This window comes from Salmo trutta, chromosome 20 (assembly GCF_901001165.1).
Source record: "Salmo trutta chromosome 20, fSalTru1.1, whole genome shotgun sequence".
Taxonomy (NCBI): Eukaryota; Metazoa; Chordata; class Actinopteri; order Salmoniformes; family Salmonidae; genus Salmo; species Salmo trutta.
The window spans coordinates 13,992,295-14,010,953 of record NC_042976.1 but is presented as its reverse complement, the minus strand read 5'-3'; the positions used below and the strand labels follow the sequence as shown (position 1 = coordinate 14,010,953).

At 42.2% G+C, this 18,659-nt stretch overlaps 2 protein-coding genes and 1 pseudogene across 2 annotated transcripts; 1 reads left to right on the top strand and 2 right to left on the bottom strand.

The window, feature by feature from the left end:
- Window positions 1-411: 411 nt before the first annotated feature.
- On the bottom strand, window positions 412-8,253 carry LOC115156295 (beta/gamma crystallin domain-containing protein 1-like; annotated as a pseudogene).
- Window positions 8,254-14,750: 6,497 nt separating this feature from the next.
- LOC115155339 (gamma-crystallin M3-like) lies at window positions 14,751-16,350 on the top strand. Its single transcript, XM_029701908.1, has 3 exons — window positions 14,751-14,781; window positions 15,077-15,315; window positions 16,025-16,350. Exons 2-3 carry the CDS (start codon window positions 15,277-15,279, stop codon window positions 16,289-16,291), a joined length of 306 nt encoding a protein of 101 aa, XP_029557768.1. The 5' UTR covers window positions 14,751-14,781; window positions 15,077-15,276; the 3' UTR covers window positions 16,292-16,350.
- Window positions 16,351-17,440: 1,090 nt separating this feature from the next.
- Window positions 17,441-18,320, bottom strand: LOC115155338 (gamma-crystallin M3-like). The gene is made up of 3 exons (XM_029701907.1): window positions 18,289-18,320; window positions 17,921-18,169; window positions 17,441-17,820 (listed from the first exon to the last, which is right to left on the bottom strand). Exons 1-3 carry the CDS (start codon window positions 18,301-18,303, stop codon window positions 17,539-17,541), a joined length of 546 nt encoding a protein of 181 aa, XP_029557767.1. The 5' UTR covers window positions 18,304-18,320; the 3' UTR covers window positions 17,441-17,538.
- Between the last annotated feature and the right edge of the window lie 339 nt (window positions 18,321-18,659).

The window sequence follows — 18,659 nt, the reverse complement described above, 5'->3', positions numbered from 1 at the left end:
ATAGTCTGTAATAAGTATTGATAGTCTGCAATAAGTATTGATAGTCTGCAATAAGTCTTGATAGTGAGCAATAAGTATTGATAGTCTGTAATAAGTTTTGATTATCTGCAAGGAGTTTCATAGTCTGCAATAAGTATCGTTAGTCTGACTGCAATAAGTCATGATAGTTGCAGCATCCAATCTTTGCATGATTGAAGTTAATTGAATTGACTCCTTTCTAACCTATTAAAGTAATTTAATTGAATGAAATATACCCCTTGATTTAGAAGAATTATGCATTTTGCATCATACGCGGATGATTTCTGTATTTTGAAAGTTACATATCTTGAAAACGTTTTTGTGACTATGACAACAATGGACTACCGAAACGAATACCAAAGAAAGACAGAGGTTCATCTATCATTTGAACACAATATTTTAATTGTATTAATAAATGTGAAATAACACTTATGACGATTAACAGGCATGTAGTGAGGCAACTCTAAAAGTTCTGAACACGGCGGATGGACCCCACGTTAGGGTGCATGGCGTTCCACTCGGTGAAGCGGCGGTACTCTGCCCTCTCCAGCAGGTGCTGGCGGCCGCGGTAGTTGGGGTGCTCGTAGAACACCCAGGCGCCGTCCATCACATTGCAGGAGTGCACCTCGCGGTGAGACCAGCGCTCGGGGAGGTTAGGCTAGTCTTCGCTGAACTCCATCATCTGACCGGCAAAGTCAGGACGCTTGTAGAGACGGATCCTGAACATGCCAGAGGTCTAGAATACAAAGAGGGAACAGAGAGGGTATTTGTATTTATTATGGATCCCCATGCCAAAGCAGAAGCTACTCTTCCTTGGGTCCAGCAAAATGAAGGCAGTTTATACCATTTTAAAACATTTAACACATTCACAGATTTCACAACACACTGTGTGCCCTCAGGCCCCTACTCCACCACTACCACAAATCTACAGTACTAAATGAATGTGTATGTATAGCGCACGCGTGTGTGTGTGTGTGTGTGTGTGTGTGTGTGTGTGTGTGTGTGTGTGTGCCAATGTTTGTGTTGCTTCACAGTCTCCGCTGTTCCATAAGGTGTTTTTTACATCTAATTTTACTGCTTGCGTCAGTTACTTGATGTGGAATAGAGTTCCATGCAGTCATGGCTCTATGTATATACCCATGCTCATAACTTTTTAACTGTTTTAAGGCATTGCATATCTGATTCCACACCTGTGCTGTTAGATTTCACATTTGGATATAGGTAGTCAGTAATCCACTAGGCTACAGTGTGGATCATAACGATACACCTACATATTAGTAGGTTTTGTTAGGTTTTCTTCCAATACCTGGTTACTGATTTTGATTAAATGCAATACAGCATATTCAGGACATTTGGTTGTACAGTATGATTGATGAGATAGTGGGTAAAGCTATTGTGGGAAAATGCTACGTGGAGATATGCAAGGTTTGGTTCCACATGATGTGGCTACTGAGAGGTGGCAGTTATTTTCACAGAATTTTATATGGGGAAGACACTTGACACTCTTTCTCCAAGAAGCATCCTCCAGAGCTCTAACATACAGAAACTGTGTTTTCTAGGTTTTGAGTTGTGTGAACTTAGCTTTGCTGCAACATTGATCTTATCTACTATTTCTGTGTATTTCTCAGTCTCCTCATAAGCCTGCCGTTCGGCTGCACAGGACACATGTTGTAACACGCAGGTTTGTGTGTGCCAACCTCTGTGTGCGCATGTGTGTGATTGAGAGAGGAAGGTTGAGAGAGAGGTAGGGAGAGATAAAAAAATAGAATTACATTCTCTATTGGCATTAACCCAAACCAACGCTGCCCGGCATGGCCCCAATCTTGAAGCCAAACCCTTGGCCTCCTGGGTGGGACTTAGATTGCGGATGATGCGGCAGGACCTGATGTTGTCATTGTAGCCCATCCAGCGCTGGTAGTCAGGGTACTCCCCCCTGGTCAGGATGTACTGAGAGCCCAGGTAGTTGGGCCTCTCCTACAGCACCCAGTGCCCACTCTCCACCCGGATGGAGTTGCAGCGGCTTAAGTGGGAGCTCAGCTCAGGTCAATCGCTTCTGCATTCAAAGTGGTGACCCTGGAAGTTTTTGTCCTCATAGAAGATGATCTGTGGATTGAGAAGAGGGGAAGTGGGTGAGTAGCCTTGAGAAACCAAACTGGTCTTGCGATAGCTCACATTTTGTTTAACTTCAAGACTAACTAAATGTGAGCACAGTGGTCAGTCTGCTTGACCAGGCTAGTGGGCGAGAGTATGCAAGATGGTTGCACATTTTCTGAAACTTTCCCAAAGTTCCCAGGATATTCAGAAATCCTTGTTGGAGGATTCCCAGTTGGAGGATTCCCTATCCGCTCATTCCTTCCTGATTCCGGGAATCCTCCAACCAGGATTTCTGAAAAACCAGGGAACATGGAAACGTTTCTGGAGTTTTGCAACCCTGTTAGGTAAGAATATGGAGGTGGTGTCAAAAGGAAAATTACAGTTAAATGACCTACCTTTCCGATGCGGTCCATGATTGGGGCTTATCTCTGACTTTTTTGATAACTGAATGTTTATACCCCCCTATCATATACAGCAGTATCACTACTGGTGTGGACCATATTTATATATGTGGGACATTGAAATGCAATGCCAGGGGAATCATTGTCATTTGAATAGCCTCAGCATTGTTATCGGCACAATAGCTGATGTGGCAAATGTTTTAAAAGTGCACCCACTTTATACAATGTTTGTCCGGTAATTGTATACCAGCTGACCTTTCGATCATACAACACCCGATTCCAGGAAATGATTTATTGATGTAATTAAATTGTTTTCTGGGCAGCTGGTAGTGCGATGGCCTCCATGAAGTTGGCTTCTGGCCACACGGCTCTGTCCTGTAAGCTTTAACATTTGCAATGGAACTGATAGGCGCATTTCCAACAGCCATCATGCCCCCCCTCCATCTTGGCTACTGTACAGCACACCACATTTACTGTAGAATGAGTCTACCAACATGGAGTTACTCATATAGAGTAGAAGGATTATAATCTTAGTCTTGGAATGCCCTTACAGTTCAATACACCGCAAGATTCCAACACATGGTAAAAGGTTTTCAGTGTAAACTTAAAACAACAAAAAACAGATATACAGTATATAGAAAAGATAATAGACCAATATATTTTTTAATACGATCATCTTTGAGAACTTATAATTATAAAAACTAGACATTCACAGAGAATTTTAAATTCCCAAAATGATCCATTCAGGAGTATTTTTTTCCATGGCATGGGGCCCACATTGATTTTGTTAGAATGTTTGAGTCACTCCGATAGCATAAGAACATGGCATAAGCTATGACAAAATGTGTAGAATTGCAGGAAACTAGCTTTAAAATAGCTAAACGTTCTATATGCGGCCAAGAGGAGGGCCTCTAAAACGTTCGGTTGGCGACTGCACTAATGGCCAAGCCCACTGCCACACCCCGCCATGCCCATCACTTAAGCCCCATTTTGATCCAGAAAAAAACCCTGACAGTATCCCTTAATTTAGATAATCCTTTATATTTACATTGAAATTACTATTAAAATGTGAAAAAATTTAACATTTAAGAAAACTTTACAGTTAGGCCAGTCGTACAGAGTCATAAAAGTAAAATCCTAATGAGGCCAAATATGATTCTCTATGCAGTTCATACAGTTCATGCTAATGCATTCTTTACTCAGTATGCCAACTGTTGGCATTCATGCTGTAGTTGATGAAACCATGAATTATGTTGTGTAGAGGTTAAAGGTGACATTAATTTCTGCAGTCTCCCTCTGCATTTTTTCATCCATATACTGTAGCTCTGTTTCAAACCAAAGCAACTGTGTTTAAAGTATTTAACTTGCAGAAAAGCCCACCAGCACAACACCAAGACAGATTTCTAACAACTTTAGTAAGGCGATATAGTTCTATGATTCTGATTGTAGCTAGCTTTAGCTATTGGTTAAGTTATTCATTTTATTTGCACTGATTTACAAAATTGTTATAGACAGATCGAGGATCAAGACAGCTTAATGACGATCCAGGATCAACACAGCTTAATGACGATCCAGGATCAACACAGCTTAATGACGATCCAGGATCAACACAGCTTAATGACGATCCAGGATCAACACAGCTTAATGACGATCCAGGATCAACACAGCTTAATGACGATCCAGGATCAACACAGCTTAATGACAATCCAGGATCAACACAGCTTAATGACGATCCAGGAGTTAGATCAACATGAACTTGTTTCACAGTCAGAACATTGGAATATGATCCAATAAAGGATTATCTAAAGATGTGGAAGTACATGCACGCTGCACCTTGGCTCATTTATGACAGGGAGTTTGAAGACAGTGACCGTGACAGAATTACCCACCACAAAAAGGCCAAGCAGCGTGCGCCAACTGGGAAGACGAGCTGGACCGGGGAGAATCAACCACGACGCAAGCACGAGAGGCAGCCCCCCCCCCAAAAAAATAGGGGGGGCACACGGGGTGGTTGGCGGAGCGAGGTTTCAGACCAGAGCCAACTCGCTGTAAGGAGCGTGTGACCATGCAGGCACCATGCTTTGCGGTCACACGTACTGTGTCTCCGGTACGCATCCACAGCCCGGTGCGCTCTGTGCCAGCTCCCTGCATTTGCTGTGCTAGAGTGGGCATTCAGCCAGGACGGATTGTGCCGGCTCGGCGCTCCTGGTCTCCGGTGCGTCTCTTCGGCCCAGGATATCCTGCGTCGGCTCTGCACACTGTGTCTCTGGTGCGCCTTCACAGCCCAGTGCGTCCTGTGCCAGCGCCCCGCAGTTGCCGGGCTAGGGTGAGCATCCAGCCAGGACGGGTTGTGCCAGCTCTGCGCTCCAGACCTCTGGTGCGTCTCCACGATCCAGTATATCCTGTACCGGCTCCACGCACGAAGCCTCCGGTGTTGATCCATGGCACGAAGCCTGTAGTGATGATCCATGGCACAAAGCCTGCAGTGATGATCCATGGCCCGAAGCCTCCAGTGATGATCCATGGCACGAAGCCTCCGGTGATGATCCATGGCACGAAGCCTCCGGTGATGATCCATGGCACGAAGCCTCCGGTGATGATCCATGGCACGAAGCCTCCGGTGATGATCCATGGCACGAAGCCTCCCGTGATGATCCATGGTCCGTAGCCTCCAGTGAGGAGCCAAAGTCCGGAGTCTCCAGAGACGGTCTGCAGTCCGGTGTCTCCGGAGACGGTCTGCAGTCCGGAGTCTCCGGAGACGGTCTGCAGTCCGGAGTCTCCGGAGACGGTCTGCAGTCCGGAGCCTCCGGCGACGGTCGGCAGTCCGGAGCCTCCGGCGACCGAGAGGAGATGCCCACCCAGACCCTCCCCTATAGGTTCAGGTTTGCGGCCGGAGTCCGCACCTTTGGGGGAGGGGGGGGGGTACTGTCACGCCCTGACCTTAGAGAGCCTTTTTTATTCTCTATTTGGTTAGGTCAGGGTGTGACTTGTTTGGGCATATCTATGTTTCTATTTCTTTGTTGGCCTAGTATGGTTCCCAATCAAAGGCAGCTGTTTATCGTTGTCTCTGATTGGGGATCATACTTAGGCAGCCGTTTTCCCACCTGTGTTTGTGGGTAATTATTATTTTCTGTGAGTGTTTGTGTGCGCCACAGTTGCGTCACGTTTGATTTTACCTGTTTTTTTGTGAAAGGTTTCACTTCCATTAAAGATGTGGAAGTACATGCACGCTGCGCCTTGGCTCATTTATGACAGGGAGTTTGAAGACAGTGACCGTGACAGTCATGCACGAAGTAGATGTCCTAACCGACTTGCCAAAACTATAGTTTGTTAACAAGAAATTTGTGGAGTGGTTGATAAACGAGTTTTAATAATTCCAACCTAAGTGTATGTAAACTTCCCACTTCAACTGTATAAAAATGCAGGTCAGGCCATTATTTTTGCAAATATCTTGACTACCATGGCTATGGCCCTATAGGATGACAAGGCCTCCATCCACAGGGCACGATTGGTCACTGAATGGTTTGATGAGCATGACAATTATGTGAACAATATGCCATGGCCATCTCAGTCACCAGATCTCAACCCAAATGAACACTTATTGGAGATTCTAGAGATGCGCCTGAGACAGCGTTTTTCACCACTATTAACAAAACACCAAATTATAGAATTTCTTGTGGAAAACATGGTGTTGCATTCCTCCAACAGAGTTCCAGACACTTGTAGAATATATGCCAAGGTGCATTAAAGCTGTTCTTGTTCATGGTGGCCCAACACCCTATTAAGACACTTTATGTTGGTGTTTCCTTTATTTTGGCAGTTACTTGTACATTCCTTTGTTCAGAGACTTTCCTTCTTACTGAACTGTGTTGTGTGCTGATATGATATGGTATTCTAGGTCTTTGAGTGGCACAGTAACATTCTGATTCATTGTAATGTGTCTTGAATTTAAACATGCTTAAACATCTTCTGTTATCATCCAACTTTTCATTATGACTTGTATTGTATGTTCATTTTTATTGTTAACCTTTACAGAATTGTGTAAATACTTCTTTCCTTGGAGGGCAATAAACTGTTATATATTATTCTATTCTGTTATATTCTGTTCTACAGTTGATGAAATGCTAGCAAAGATTATTAAAGAAAACTGAGTAAGTAGATCTACTGGTGTTGACGTACGTGTGCCCTGTGTTGATACCCATGTCAAAGTAATGAAGACAGCAGCGTGTGTGCAGATTAGACACGGTTTTATTTGTTGGACTGCAACACTCTCACACAGAGGTGGGTGTCATAAGAACGGCAGAGAGGTTAATGGGAAAGGATGTAGTCGTAGGGCTCTAGAACTAAAACACTAGGGGTCTTAGGAATCTAAAACTCTGTGATCCTGCGGAAGGAGCCCACGACAGGGGAGGTGGCGCCCCAGTCTGTGAAGTTACGGTACTCTCCACGCTCCAGGAAGTACTGCTGCCCCCTGTAGTTGGGCAGCTCATAGAAGACCCAGGCACCGTCTATCACTACAGCAGAGTGGAATTCACAGAACTTGAAGGCTTTGTGGACCGATGGGCAGTCTTCGCTCCACTCTGCCATCTGGCCAGCTAAATCTGGCCTGTCATAGAACCTGATCTTGTAGGAATTTTCATAGACCTGCAAAATAAATACAACCAAAAATACATAAATGCCAGTATCCTTAATTATTAATATACAAGTAATCACTTTAATTATTTAAATTGCCATTACTCTGTATGTTCTTAACAATATTAGGCCTTTGGAATGCCTCTTTAAATGGGTTTCTTGGCTGTTGTCCTGGTTTCCTTCAACAATTGATGTGCATGGGCCTGGACGTGAGGGAAACTGCTGCCAAAACATGAGCCTTTTATCTCTCCTTATTGTCTGTTGGCTTTTGACTGATCATTGCCTGGTTGGTGCACCCTGGGGCATTCCATTCACTGCCCTGCATCCAAATCTGGTCAGATACTTTTTAACATCCTAATTGCCAAAACCCAAATGTAATATAAATGACAAGTTTATGATGTCTCTCTGATATAAAATGTAGAACATTTAAGATCTGGGAAAGATCTGTCAAAAAGCAAAAAATGCTGGAAATATAGCAAATCAAGAAGCGCAGATTATCAACTTCTTGCCTCAAGTTGTCAGTATCTATCTACTGACACACGTCCGATCCATCAGTGCCATCTTCAAACTTAACGATAAAGTTAGTAGGCTTACAGTTTGTAGCCTACTATTGGTAGGAAGGCTTACATTTTTAATAGAGCGACAGGATCTGATGTTGTCGTTGAAGCCCATCCACTGCTGGTGGTCAGGGTACTCCCCAGGGGTCAGCACGTACTGGTAGCCTCCGTAGTTGGGGCGCTCGTACAGTACCCAGCAGCCGCTCTCCACCCTGATGGAGTTACAGCGGCTGAAGTAGGAGTGCAGGTCTGGGCAGTCGCTGTTGCACTCATAACTACGACCTTGGAAATTCTTATCCTCAAAGAATACAATCTGGAAGAGAGAGAGAGAGAGAAAGAGAAAAGCGTGGTAAGATACAAGCCATACGTTTCATACAGTATGTCTTCCAATCTGTGACTGTCACGATTGCTCTTTTGGCGAAGCTGCAATACTGCAATACATACAATGCTGCTTGAAGTTACAGAAGTTACAAAAATCTAATGTCAACTTTTTTGTAAAGTTTTAAATGTATTCTTGTATATAATCCAAAGGCTCTTCTCACCTTTCCCATTTTTTTATTGTTATTGTTCACCTCCCACTCACCAGCAGCACTGCCGAGGTTTATATCCAAATCCAGAATGTGCCGACAATGGTAAAGCCTTTGTTAACTAAATTAGCCTGATTTGCATATCATCAAAATGGTTCGTTCAAGTTTGATTTCCCTTTGTCCCAATGTAATGTCTCTGTATCAAAGAATTGGCAGAACTGTGACGTGAAAGTTATAAAGGCCAAGTCTCCCAACCTATCCCCTAAATGCGTTATATGGATTGCTTTCAATCAGTCTGCTATCAAGGAACCTTTATTGGTTTCTGTTGGCGTCTAGTATTGTGTGATCTATAATCGTTTTTTGGGGGGGTGGCGATTTCATTTTGTCTTGAGCATGATGTTCAGGAACTGTCTTGTTTTGCAACTGTCTCGTCTCATCGTCTGAAGTTGTAGAACTGTCTGGTCTCATCGTCTGAAGTTGTAGAACTGTCTGGTCTCATCGTCTGAAGTTGTAGAACTGTCTGGTCTCATTGTTGAATTCGCCAGGTAGCCTAGTGGTTAGAGTGTTGGGCTAGTAACTGAAAAGTTGCAAGATCGAACCCACGTGCTGACAAGGTAAAAATCTGCTGTTCTGCCCCTGAACAAGGCAGTTAACCCACTGTTCCTAGGCCGTCATTGAAAATAAGAATTTGTTCTTAACTGACTTGCCTAATTAAATAAAGGTAAAAATATATATATATGTGGTATGGTAACAGACACAGCATCTCAAGGGGAAAATGGAATCAGATGGCCCAAAAGCATCAGGCAAGCAGTTATTCAAATAATTCTATGATGGAACAAGGCAAGAATGTCTCAGAGAAAGATAGCCTAACTAATACAGAGGTACACACATATTTCACACGCTCAAACCAATCAGGGATCTTCGGGATGAGAAGACAATATTGAATTTACTTGAAAATTCTGTTGTAATCTCAGGTCGAGGTCCGAATTGCTCCTTTCATTAACAAAGGAAAACTGTCCCTGTTCAATAATCTATGGTTGATATTTGATCTTTGTCCACTGAGATTGAGACTAAATCAATCTCAAAGCGATATCAAAGGATTAATGAAACGGAAGTTAGGCAGCAATGCTTTAGCCCAAAGTTCTATGTGTGCTACAGAGGTCGTCCAGGAGGGAGTCCCCTGTGGGGACCGGGACAGTTTCTGAAGGACATGAATAATGTCCTTCACAGTATTTTATAATTTTCCAGGGCTAGTTCCTTTGTTATTAAATGGTGGCCATTTGACGGTTGTCAGTAATCTGATTTTGAAAAGGAGGAAGATGAAGAAGAATGGTTCCCTCTGAACTGGGTGTCTTCCTGGATGAGGTGAAGCCATGGAAGAAGAATGGTTCCCTCTGAACTGGGTGTCTTCCTGGATGAGGTGAAGCCATGGAAGAAGAATGGTTCCCTCTGAACTGGGTGTCTTCCTGGATGAGGTGAAGCCATGGAAGAAGAATGGTTCCCTCTGAACTGGGTGTCTTCCTGGATGAGGTGAAGCCATGGAAGAAGAATGGTTCCCTCTGAACTGGGTGTCTTCCTGGATGAGGTGAAGCCATGGAAGAAGAATGGTTCCCTCTGAACTGGGTGTCTTCCTGGATGAGGTGAAGCCATGGAAGAAGAATGGTTCCCTCTGAACTGGGTGTCTTCCTGGATGAGGTGAAGCCATGGAAGAAGAATGGTTCCCTCTGAACTGGGTGTCTTCCTGGATGAGGTGAAGCCATGGAAGAAGAATGGTTCCCTCTGAACTGGGTGTCTTCCTGGATGAGGTGAAGCCATGGAAGAAGAATGGTTCCCTCTGAACTGGGTGTCTTCCTGGATGAGGTGAAGCCATGGAAGAAGAATGGTTCCCTCTGAACTGGGTGTCTTCCTGGATGAGGTGAAGCCATGGAAGAAGAATGGTTCCCTCTGAACTGGGTGTCTTCCTGGATGAGGTGAAGCCATGGAAGAAGAATGGAGATCTTCCTCCACCATGAAGAGGTGTCTCCTTATTTGAAGGTTGTTTGTCCTTCTCCATCTTGGTGTCGACTGTAGATTGGGAGAAGGAGGTGTCCTTCCTAGTCGCTACAGCTCTAACGACTGAACTTTCATCCCAATAGTAGTTATCGAGTCATCATTTAGTAGTAATTGATGTGTTCCTTTGGTGACTTTCGCTGTGCTCTTAATTTACAGTAGATACAGAGGAATGAGCATGCCAATTGATTGTTAACAAAACTGCCTGAAATGATTGATGACACAACATGAACTCCGAACCAAAGCAAGGATATTTTCTCAGGTTGCAAGTGTGACCACTATGACTTAGTTTCTTCAATCTTTCAATGAATGTCTCACTCGGATTGTGAAATAGTATTGACATATTTCAAGAATGACAAAGGAACTCCTCTGTGAGCTCTGTGCAGTGTAGAGAGTTCCTGGATGACTATATAGGGACTTTGTGACTCCGTTCTATAACAAAACGATGTGAAAAATGTGATTTGATATATTAACTCTGAATCTAAGGCTGTATTACTCCATTGAGTATTTCTAAACAAACAATGTATAGCTTCAACAAGTTTAAAACTGTCATGCCGATCTCATGGACTGTCACTTTTAGTTATACTGTAGATCTGTCATTCTCATTGAAAGCAAGTCTAAGAAGCGGTAGATCTGTTCTATGTGCAATATTTCTGTGCTTCCCTTTTCCTTTCTGGGTCTTTTACTTTCAGTTTTGTATATCTGCTTCAAACCGCTAAAAATACAATATTTTTGGTTCATGCAAAATATATTTCAAAACGGTTAGATGGTACGATGATCCTCTACACTATACTTGCTTGTTTTGTTACATAAACTGAAATTAAGTGAACTACTAGAATTTCAGCAACCAGGAAATGGCGGAGCGATTTATGCATAGAGCACCTTTAATTTCTTGAACCACTGTTGGCATTTTGAAGCATGCCCTTGATTAAAGCCACAAACATTGGCTTTGTATGGGGGATAGGGCTGGGGAAATGTAACCACAGCGCTATGGATGCCAGGGTTGACTGTCCATGAGATTGAAATGATAGGTTTGAATGTTTACAAATACTCACATGACAACACAAACATAAACAATGGAGTAAAACAAACTTATATTTTTCATTATTATTGTGGAAAGACATTTGCACTATGTCAGTTCCCACATATTTAGGTCACGTTTGTATTTTATAGACAAGTCTCTCTCTTGAGAAAGAGAGCAATAGATTCAGTATAATATTGGCAGTTCAATGTTTAAACTCACTTTCCTGAAATGTGCTGATTATTATCATAATAAAAAACAGAATTTTGTGTTTTTGTATGGCACTCCTAAACGGTAGACTCCTAAACGATAGACTCCTAAACGGTAGACTCCTAAACAGTAGACTAATAAATGGTATACTCCTAAACGGTAGACTCCTAAACGGTAGACTCCTAAACGGTAGACTAATAAATGGTAGACTCCTAAACGGTAGACTCCTAAACGGTAGACTCCTAAACAGTAGACTAATAAATGGTATACTCCTAAACGGTAGACTCCTAAACGGTAGACTCCTAAACGGTAGACTAATAAATGGTAGACTCCTAAACGGTAGACTCCTAAACGGTAGACTCCTAAACAGTAGACTAATAAATGGTAGACTCCTAAACGGTATACTCCTAAACGGTAGACTCCTAAACGGTAGACTAATAAATGGTAGACTCCTAAACGGTAGACTCCTAAACGGTAGACTCCTAAACAGTAGACTAATAAATGGTAGACTCCTAAACGGTAGACTCCTAAACGGTAGACTCCTAAACGGTAGACTAATAAATGGTAGACTCCTAAACGATAGACTCCTAAACGGTAGACTCCTAAACAGTAGACTAATAAATGGTATACTCCTAAACGGTAGACTCCTAAACGGTATGCTCCTAAACGGTAGACTCCTAAACGGTAGACTCCTAAACGGTAGACTAATAAACGGTAGACCAATAAATGGTAGACTAATAAATGGTAGACTAATAAATGGTAGACTAATAAATGGTAGAATCCTAAACGGTAGACTAATAAACGGTAGACTCCTAAACGGTAGACTCCTAAACGGTAGACTCCTAAACGGTAGACTCCTAAACGGTAGACTAATAAACGGTAGACTCCTAAACGATAGACTCCTAAACGGTAGACTCCTAAACGGTAGACTCCTAAACGGTAGACTAATAAACGGTAGACTCCTAAACGGTAGACTCCTAAACGGTAGACTAATAAACGGTAGACTCCTAAACGGTAGACTCCTAAACGGTAGACTCCTAAACGGTATGCTCCTAAACGGTAGACTCCTAAACGGTAGGCTCCTAAACGGTATGCTCCTAAACGGTAGACTCCTAAACGGTAGACTCCTAAACGGTATGCTCCTAAACGGTAGACTCCTAAACGGTAGACTCCTAAACGGTAGACTCCTAAACGGTAGGCTCCTAAACGGTAGACTCCTAAACAGTATGCTCCTAAACGGTAGTGTCGTGACGTTGTATTAGTTAATGTGACGACTGTTGCTCATCGAATGATTAACGGTTTATAATTACGTGATTAAATGAATTAAGCAATGAATCAAGCAATTATTAACTCATTAACCTGGGGCACCATGGGAACATTGTTTTGATTGAGTTTCTATTTCCCAAATTAACTCAAAGGATATCAGAATATCGATTACAACAGTCGCTAAATTAATCAGTTTCCTCTACAGTCTCATTATCTGAAAGTCGTATAATCCGGGAATCTGCACGGACCCGGGCTTTACCACTGAATTTACCACACCAATCTTAGTTGATTATTTATTTACTAGCAAGCTAAAATGATGATAAAAATGCACATACACAAAACACAGTCTAGCTATTGATTAGGACTTAGTACAACGGGCCAACACACTCTGGCGCTTGTTACCCAAAATGGGGATTTTAAAGAGAGAGAAAGAAAGGAAGTACACGAGAGAAATATACATTTGGGTTCATTTGTCAGCCATGCTTATTTAAAATTAGCCTTGCCCCGAACTGCCGCTCTTATGGGTCAGAATATAATGATGTAATTACGTGTTGTAGTTCTCAGGTGGGAAGCTCCGCGTGGGTCGTTTAGGCTTCTAAATGACGCACTTCTACGGCGCAACTCTCCGGTTGTCCTCACGATGTCAGTGTCCTTCTTGGCTAAGTGGTCTGATCCTCACCCTTGATCTGAAAGGGGTCTTCTGAGGACAGACAGCTCTGTAGCTCAGAGCTCACAGCTTCGGCTCGAATGGTGTCGATACCACGATTCAATCGAGAGTGGAGGCTGGGTGGTTCGGCTTGAATTCACCCGCTTAGACACAGCTACTCGTCCGTAGCTCGTGTAGAAAAATATTTCTTTGTCTTCAACCTTGTGTTTCGTTTTGGGGTTCGTCGACTTTGTTAGACCTTCGCTGCAGCTTGGGGTCAATAGTCTCCTATGTTAATTCTCCAATCTCCTGTCTTATACCCTCGGGTCAGAGGTGGGTGTGACAGCCTTTAGGGCGATTCTCTGGGCGGACCAAGTACAGGGGCAAGGCTTAGATTTGGCTAAAAATCCGATTTTAGACACTAACTTCACATTTCATCTTTGCCAAAACATTCTGTTTGATTTGGATATTTTCCAAACAGCGTACAATGTATAAACATCAGGCATATACTGGGAAAACTCTTAAAGGTACAATGTTTTCATAATAACGTCATCTCTTAACCTTTAAAAACAAATACAAAAGTTACATACATTTTAATATTCCACTTTTCGTCATAACCACCATTGTGGCTGACGGAAACCATTGTTCCAAAGTTCCTTTATTGCATGTTTAAGGTTCTGAGGCCAGTTCTCCATTGTTAGGACAAAGGAATTTCTCTGTATTATGGGCATGAGGTGTCATAAAACCCCCACATCTTCAGACCCCTAGATCTCTCCTCCTCTGTTGGGGGTTTGGGAGATAATCTGTAGGGTGGTGGTCTCCTGTATCCTGACCTGATCAGGACAGTCATGACAGTAGACTCCTAAACGGTAGACTCCTAAACAGTATGCTCCTAAACGGTAGACTAATAAACGGTAGACTCCTAAACGGTATACTCCTAAACGGTAGACTAATAAATGGTAGACTCCTAAACGGTAGACTCCTAAACGGTAGACTCCTAAACGGTAGACTCCTAAACGGTAGACTAATAAATGGTAGACTCTTCAAAATTAGATTCCTAAGCGATAGACTCCTAAATGGTAGACTCCTAAAAGGTTTACTCCTAAACGGTAAGAAATGGACTCTGTTCTCTACATTCCTGCTTCCTCCGTGTGTCTTCAGCTGGTCCTCAGTGCCATGGGCACTCCTTTCTGGTAAGTCACGACAGTACACAAAAAAAAGAATGACGATTGCAGACCTGCTTATTCATCAGGTTCCAGAAAATGTGAATAACAAAACCCCATTGCTGTCTGTATAAAAGCCTCCTGGCAGCTCCAGGTCATTGGACAGAATCCCACAAACAACATCAAACATGGGCAAGGTATGTACAGATCAGCCAAATGTGGGTCAACCTGTCAGTCCTCTAACGCAGCACAGTCATATTCATCTGGGATTCAGCTAATGGAAAAGAACAGCAGACAGCTTGAAATGGGATCAAGATAAACAAAGATGGATAATTAGATCATTACATATAGTAGGGTGACTGTGTCTTTTCAGGCATGATGAAAGCAACGGCTTAGTGTCACTCATCCTGTGTATTAGTAACAAAACTTCACAGAACTTCAGCAAACAACTTGAGAAAGTGAATTGAACATTTGATGTGTGGTCTCTTTCAGATAATTTCTACGAGGACAGGAACTTCCAGGGCCGCTCTTATGAGACCAGCCAGGACTGCCCTGACATGTCCTCCTACATGTCCCACTGCCAGTCCTGCAGGGTGGAGAGCGGCTGCTTCATGGCGTACAAGCGCCCCAACTTCATGGGAAACCAATTCTTCCTGAGGAGGGGAGAGAACTCAGACTACATGCATATGTGAATGAGTGACTCTGTCCTCTCCTGCCTTATGATCCCTCAGGTAGGAGAAAGTCTCAGTGATCCATATAACTCGATACAATATCTCTGGGGATATTTTATCATCTGTGTATTTCTGCTTAAACCAGCTTGATTTGATTTGATTTATTAGGTTCCCCATTAGCCGACGCCAATGACGACAGCTAATCTTACTGGGGTCCGACATATAGCGAAAAAATACATTACAGACCAAAAACTTTACAATTGTCATACTGTAACTGTAATTTCCTATGTATATTGGTTTGGCTTACTTGTGTTGTTTTATATGTTATTTTCTTCTGGGAAATCCCGATCTCCAAATGTCTCTAATTCATGTTACAATGTATGCTGTAAGGAGCTGTTGATGTCTACACAGATTCAGTTGAATGTGATGGAACATTTCAAATCAACACTATGTGGTATTAATAATATGAAAAGTTTTATAATACACAAGTCTTATTTCATCTAGGTTCCAAAAGAGATTTATCAGCCATGACAAACTTAATTTTCCCTACACTTTAGCAGAGGCTCTTACCAAGAGCAACTCGGTTCAAGTGCCTTGCCTAGGGGCACATTGGCAGATTTTTCACCTAGTCGGTGCTAGGATACAAAATCAGTGACTTTCTGGTTACTGGCCCAACGCTCTTAACCGCTAGGCTACCTGGCACACTTTAATTGGAATTACAGCTGTAAAGGAGTGGTGATTATGAGCATGATTTATTTTTGCACAACAGCACAGAGGATTCTTCAGGATGAGAATCTACGAGAAGGAGAACTTCGGAGGTCAGATGATGGAGGATTGTGACTCCATCCAGGACCGTTACCGCATGGCCAACTGCGAGTCTGCCCAGGTCATGGAGGGATATTGGCTGATGTACGAGCAGCCCCACTTCAGAGGCAGGATGATGTACATGAGGCCTGGAGAGTACAGAAACCTCAGGGAGATGGGAAGAAGCGGAATGAGATATAGTTCTGTGAGACGCATCATGGAATCCTGTTAAATCTTTTAATTTGTAGCCCTTTTCAATTGTGAAACACGTAGTGATAATGCAATAAAGTACCATCTAAGAACATTTTTGTATCTACCCACCTTTATTGTAAATTATTCTGGTTTTTGTTGTATTTTCTGATTTATTTAGAATTGAATGACTGACTTTGGTTGTTCCTCTCAAAATACAACCTCAAATGACTTGTCCACTTGGCTGTAGTTGATTCCCCAAGACGAACCTTGGGATTTAGTTCCCTTACTGAGATACTTCATCGATATGTTTTGTCAGCATTATATTTTTCAAGTCGATTTATTGATTAAAAAAAATGGTGGTTGCTTCAGCTGTGCTATAATCAAACATCACATTTTAAGTGAAATATAACATAATAATGTGACTTATCAATAACATTTAAATACCATTTCAATCACATTCAGATGATGTATCACTGTTTGAATAAGCATTGGATTAAAACAAAATTACCAAATAGCATGAAAAGTTATGAAATACTATTTCAAATACAGTTGTATTACTTATGGATACATTTGATTTTCTGACAGCACAGCTCTTTAGAGGAGAAAAAATACCAATGCAAATGTTGTAGCTACTATAAAATAGGTGTACATATATTTGTTTTTTTGTTTTGATTTTTACTCAGATCATTGGACTTTGCACTTAATTAGCCTTCAAGAAACAAACGGAAATATTTTTTAGCTTACATAGAACAATAAGGGTCCAAAAACTAAACCTTGCGGAACACCGAAAGTTGAATTTGGTGTTCTGCAAGGTTCAGTGCTTGGAACTTTACTATTCTCTCTCTCCATATATGCCATCCCTTTGAAATAATAACCCATAAACATTGAATACTATTTCATTGCTATGCAGATGAAAGACAAATCTACTTGTCAATACAATCAGATGATTGACATAAAGGATTTTCAGCACAAGCTACAGCCAGTGATTTGATTGTGCCTTTAGGTATACAGTTTTATATTTTATTATCAATATGTTCTCTCTTTTTTTATGAGGCCCTCTGCAATGCTATATATTTGATAGCGATGGTGCTTGGCCCTCTTAATTGATGCTTTTAGGTATTTTCTCATTTTCACAGATAGAATAAATGTTGTATACCATGTCATGTCATATCTTATACAATGTAAGTGATATTTCAAAATGAAGAGGAGGTGTGCGGTGATCAAGTAAGACAAATACTGTACATAGTGTTTTTGCACATTTATTTGAAGAATTGACAATCAGATGATTTAGCATATGTCGGTGATACGCCTCATGCTCATGAACCTCATGCCCTTGGCCCCCATGCCCATATCCTTGAAGCTCCTGTACTCTCCAGGCCTCATGTACATCATCCTGCCTCTGAAGTGGGGCTGCTCAAACATCAGCCAGTGGCCATCCATAACCTGAGCAGACTGGCAGTCAGACATGCGGTAACGATCCTGGATGGAGTCACAGTCATCCATCAGCTCCATGCTCTGACCTCCAAAGTTCTCCTTCTCGTAGATCTTCATTTTATAGGATCCTCTGTGCTGTTGGTGGAGAATTAAAAAAATATATATAATTTTAAAGTATGACAGTTTTAGAAGCCTACTTTGTAATTTAAAGGAAGAAATGCTATTTCTTCCATACCATGGGGATCATACGGCTGGACCTGATGCAGTCGCTCTGGCTCATGCCCATCAGGCGCTGGTTGTCGGGGTACTCTCCTCTTCTGACCAGCATCTGGTGTCCCATGAAGTTGGGGCGCTCGTAGACCATAAAGCAGCCGCTCTCAACCCTGCAGGAGTTGCACCTGCTCAGGTAGGAGGACATGTCGGGGCAGTCCTGGCTGGTCTCATAGGAACGACCCTGGAAGTTCTTGTCCTCGTAAAAGATGATCTGCAGAAAAGTTTTTAGAATGCTATACAACACCTACTCAGAATTAAGGTGCAGTATACACACATCAAAAGCAGTCATTTAGTTAGAATGATATGAACATTAGTTTAAATGCCACCTACCCTGCCCATGGTCATGGTGGCTGTTGGTTGTTTAAACTTGACTGTAAATGCTTGTGCCACCCTTGCCCTTTTATACTTTGTTAGATGCCCACAGCATATGTAACCACATTGTGTTCAATTCCTGAGTCATCACCATGTAATCTACTGTAAACTAAAGCAGGTTCAATATGATTGGTTTTAGTAGTGTTTGCATAATATTTGAAAGAGTTATACTGTAGTAAATGAAACATGTAAATGACTTACCTATGGCTTTGATGATCATGGAACATGAACTATGATTCCTAACTCTAAACAACATCACCTAGAAGTAGAGATGGAGGTTGGCACACCGCCAACTGTGCCAACTGAGCAAAGCAAAAAGCCGCTTCACT

Coding starts and splice junctions, on each gene's coding strand:
- LOC115155339 (XM_029701908.1), top strand. CDS start 15,277: ATGAGTGACTCTGTCCTCTCCTGCCTTATGATCCCTCAG. Junction 15,316..16,024: donor CCTGCCTTATGATCCCTCAG/GTAGGAGAAAGT, acceptor TTTGCACAACAG/CACAGAGGATTCTTCAGGAT.
- LOC115155338 (XM_029701907.1), bottom strand. Junction 17,821..17,920: donor CCAGCCGTATGATCCCCATG/GTATGGAAGAAA, acceptor CTCCACCAACAG/CACAGAGGATCCTATAAAAT.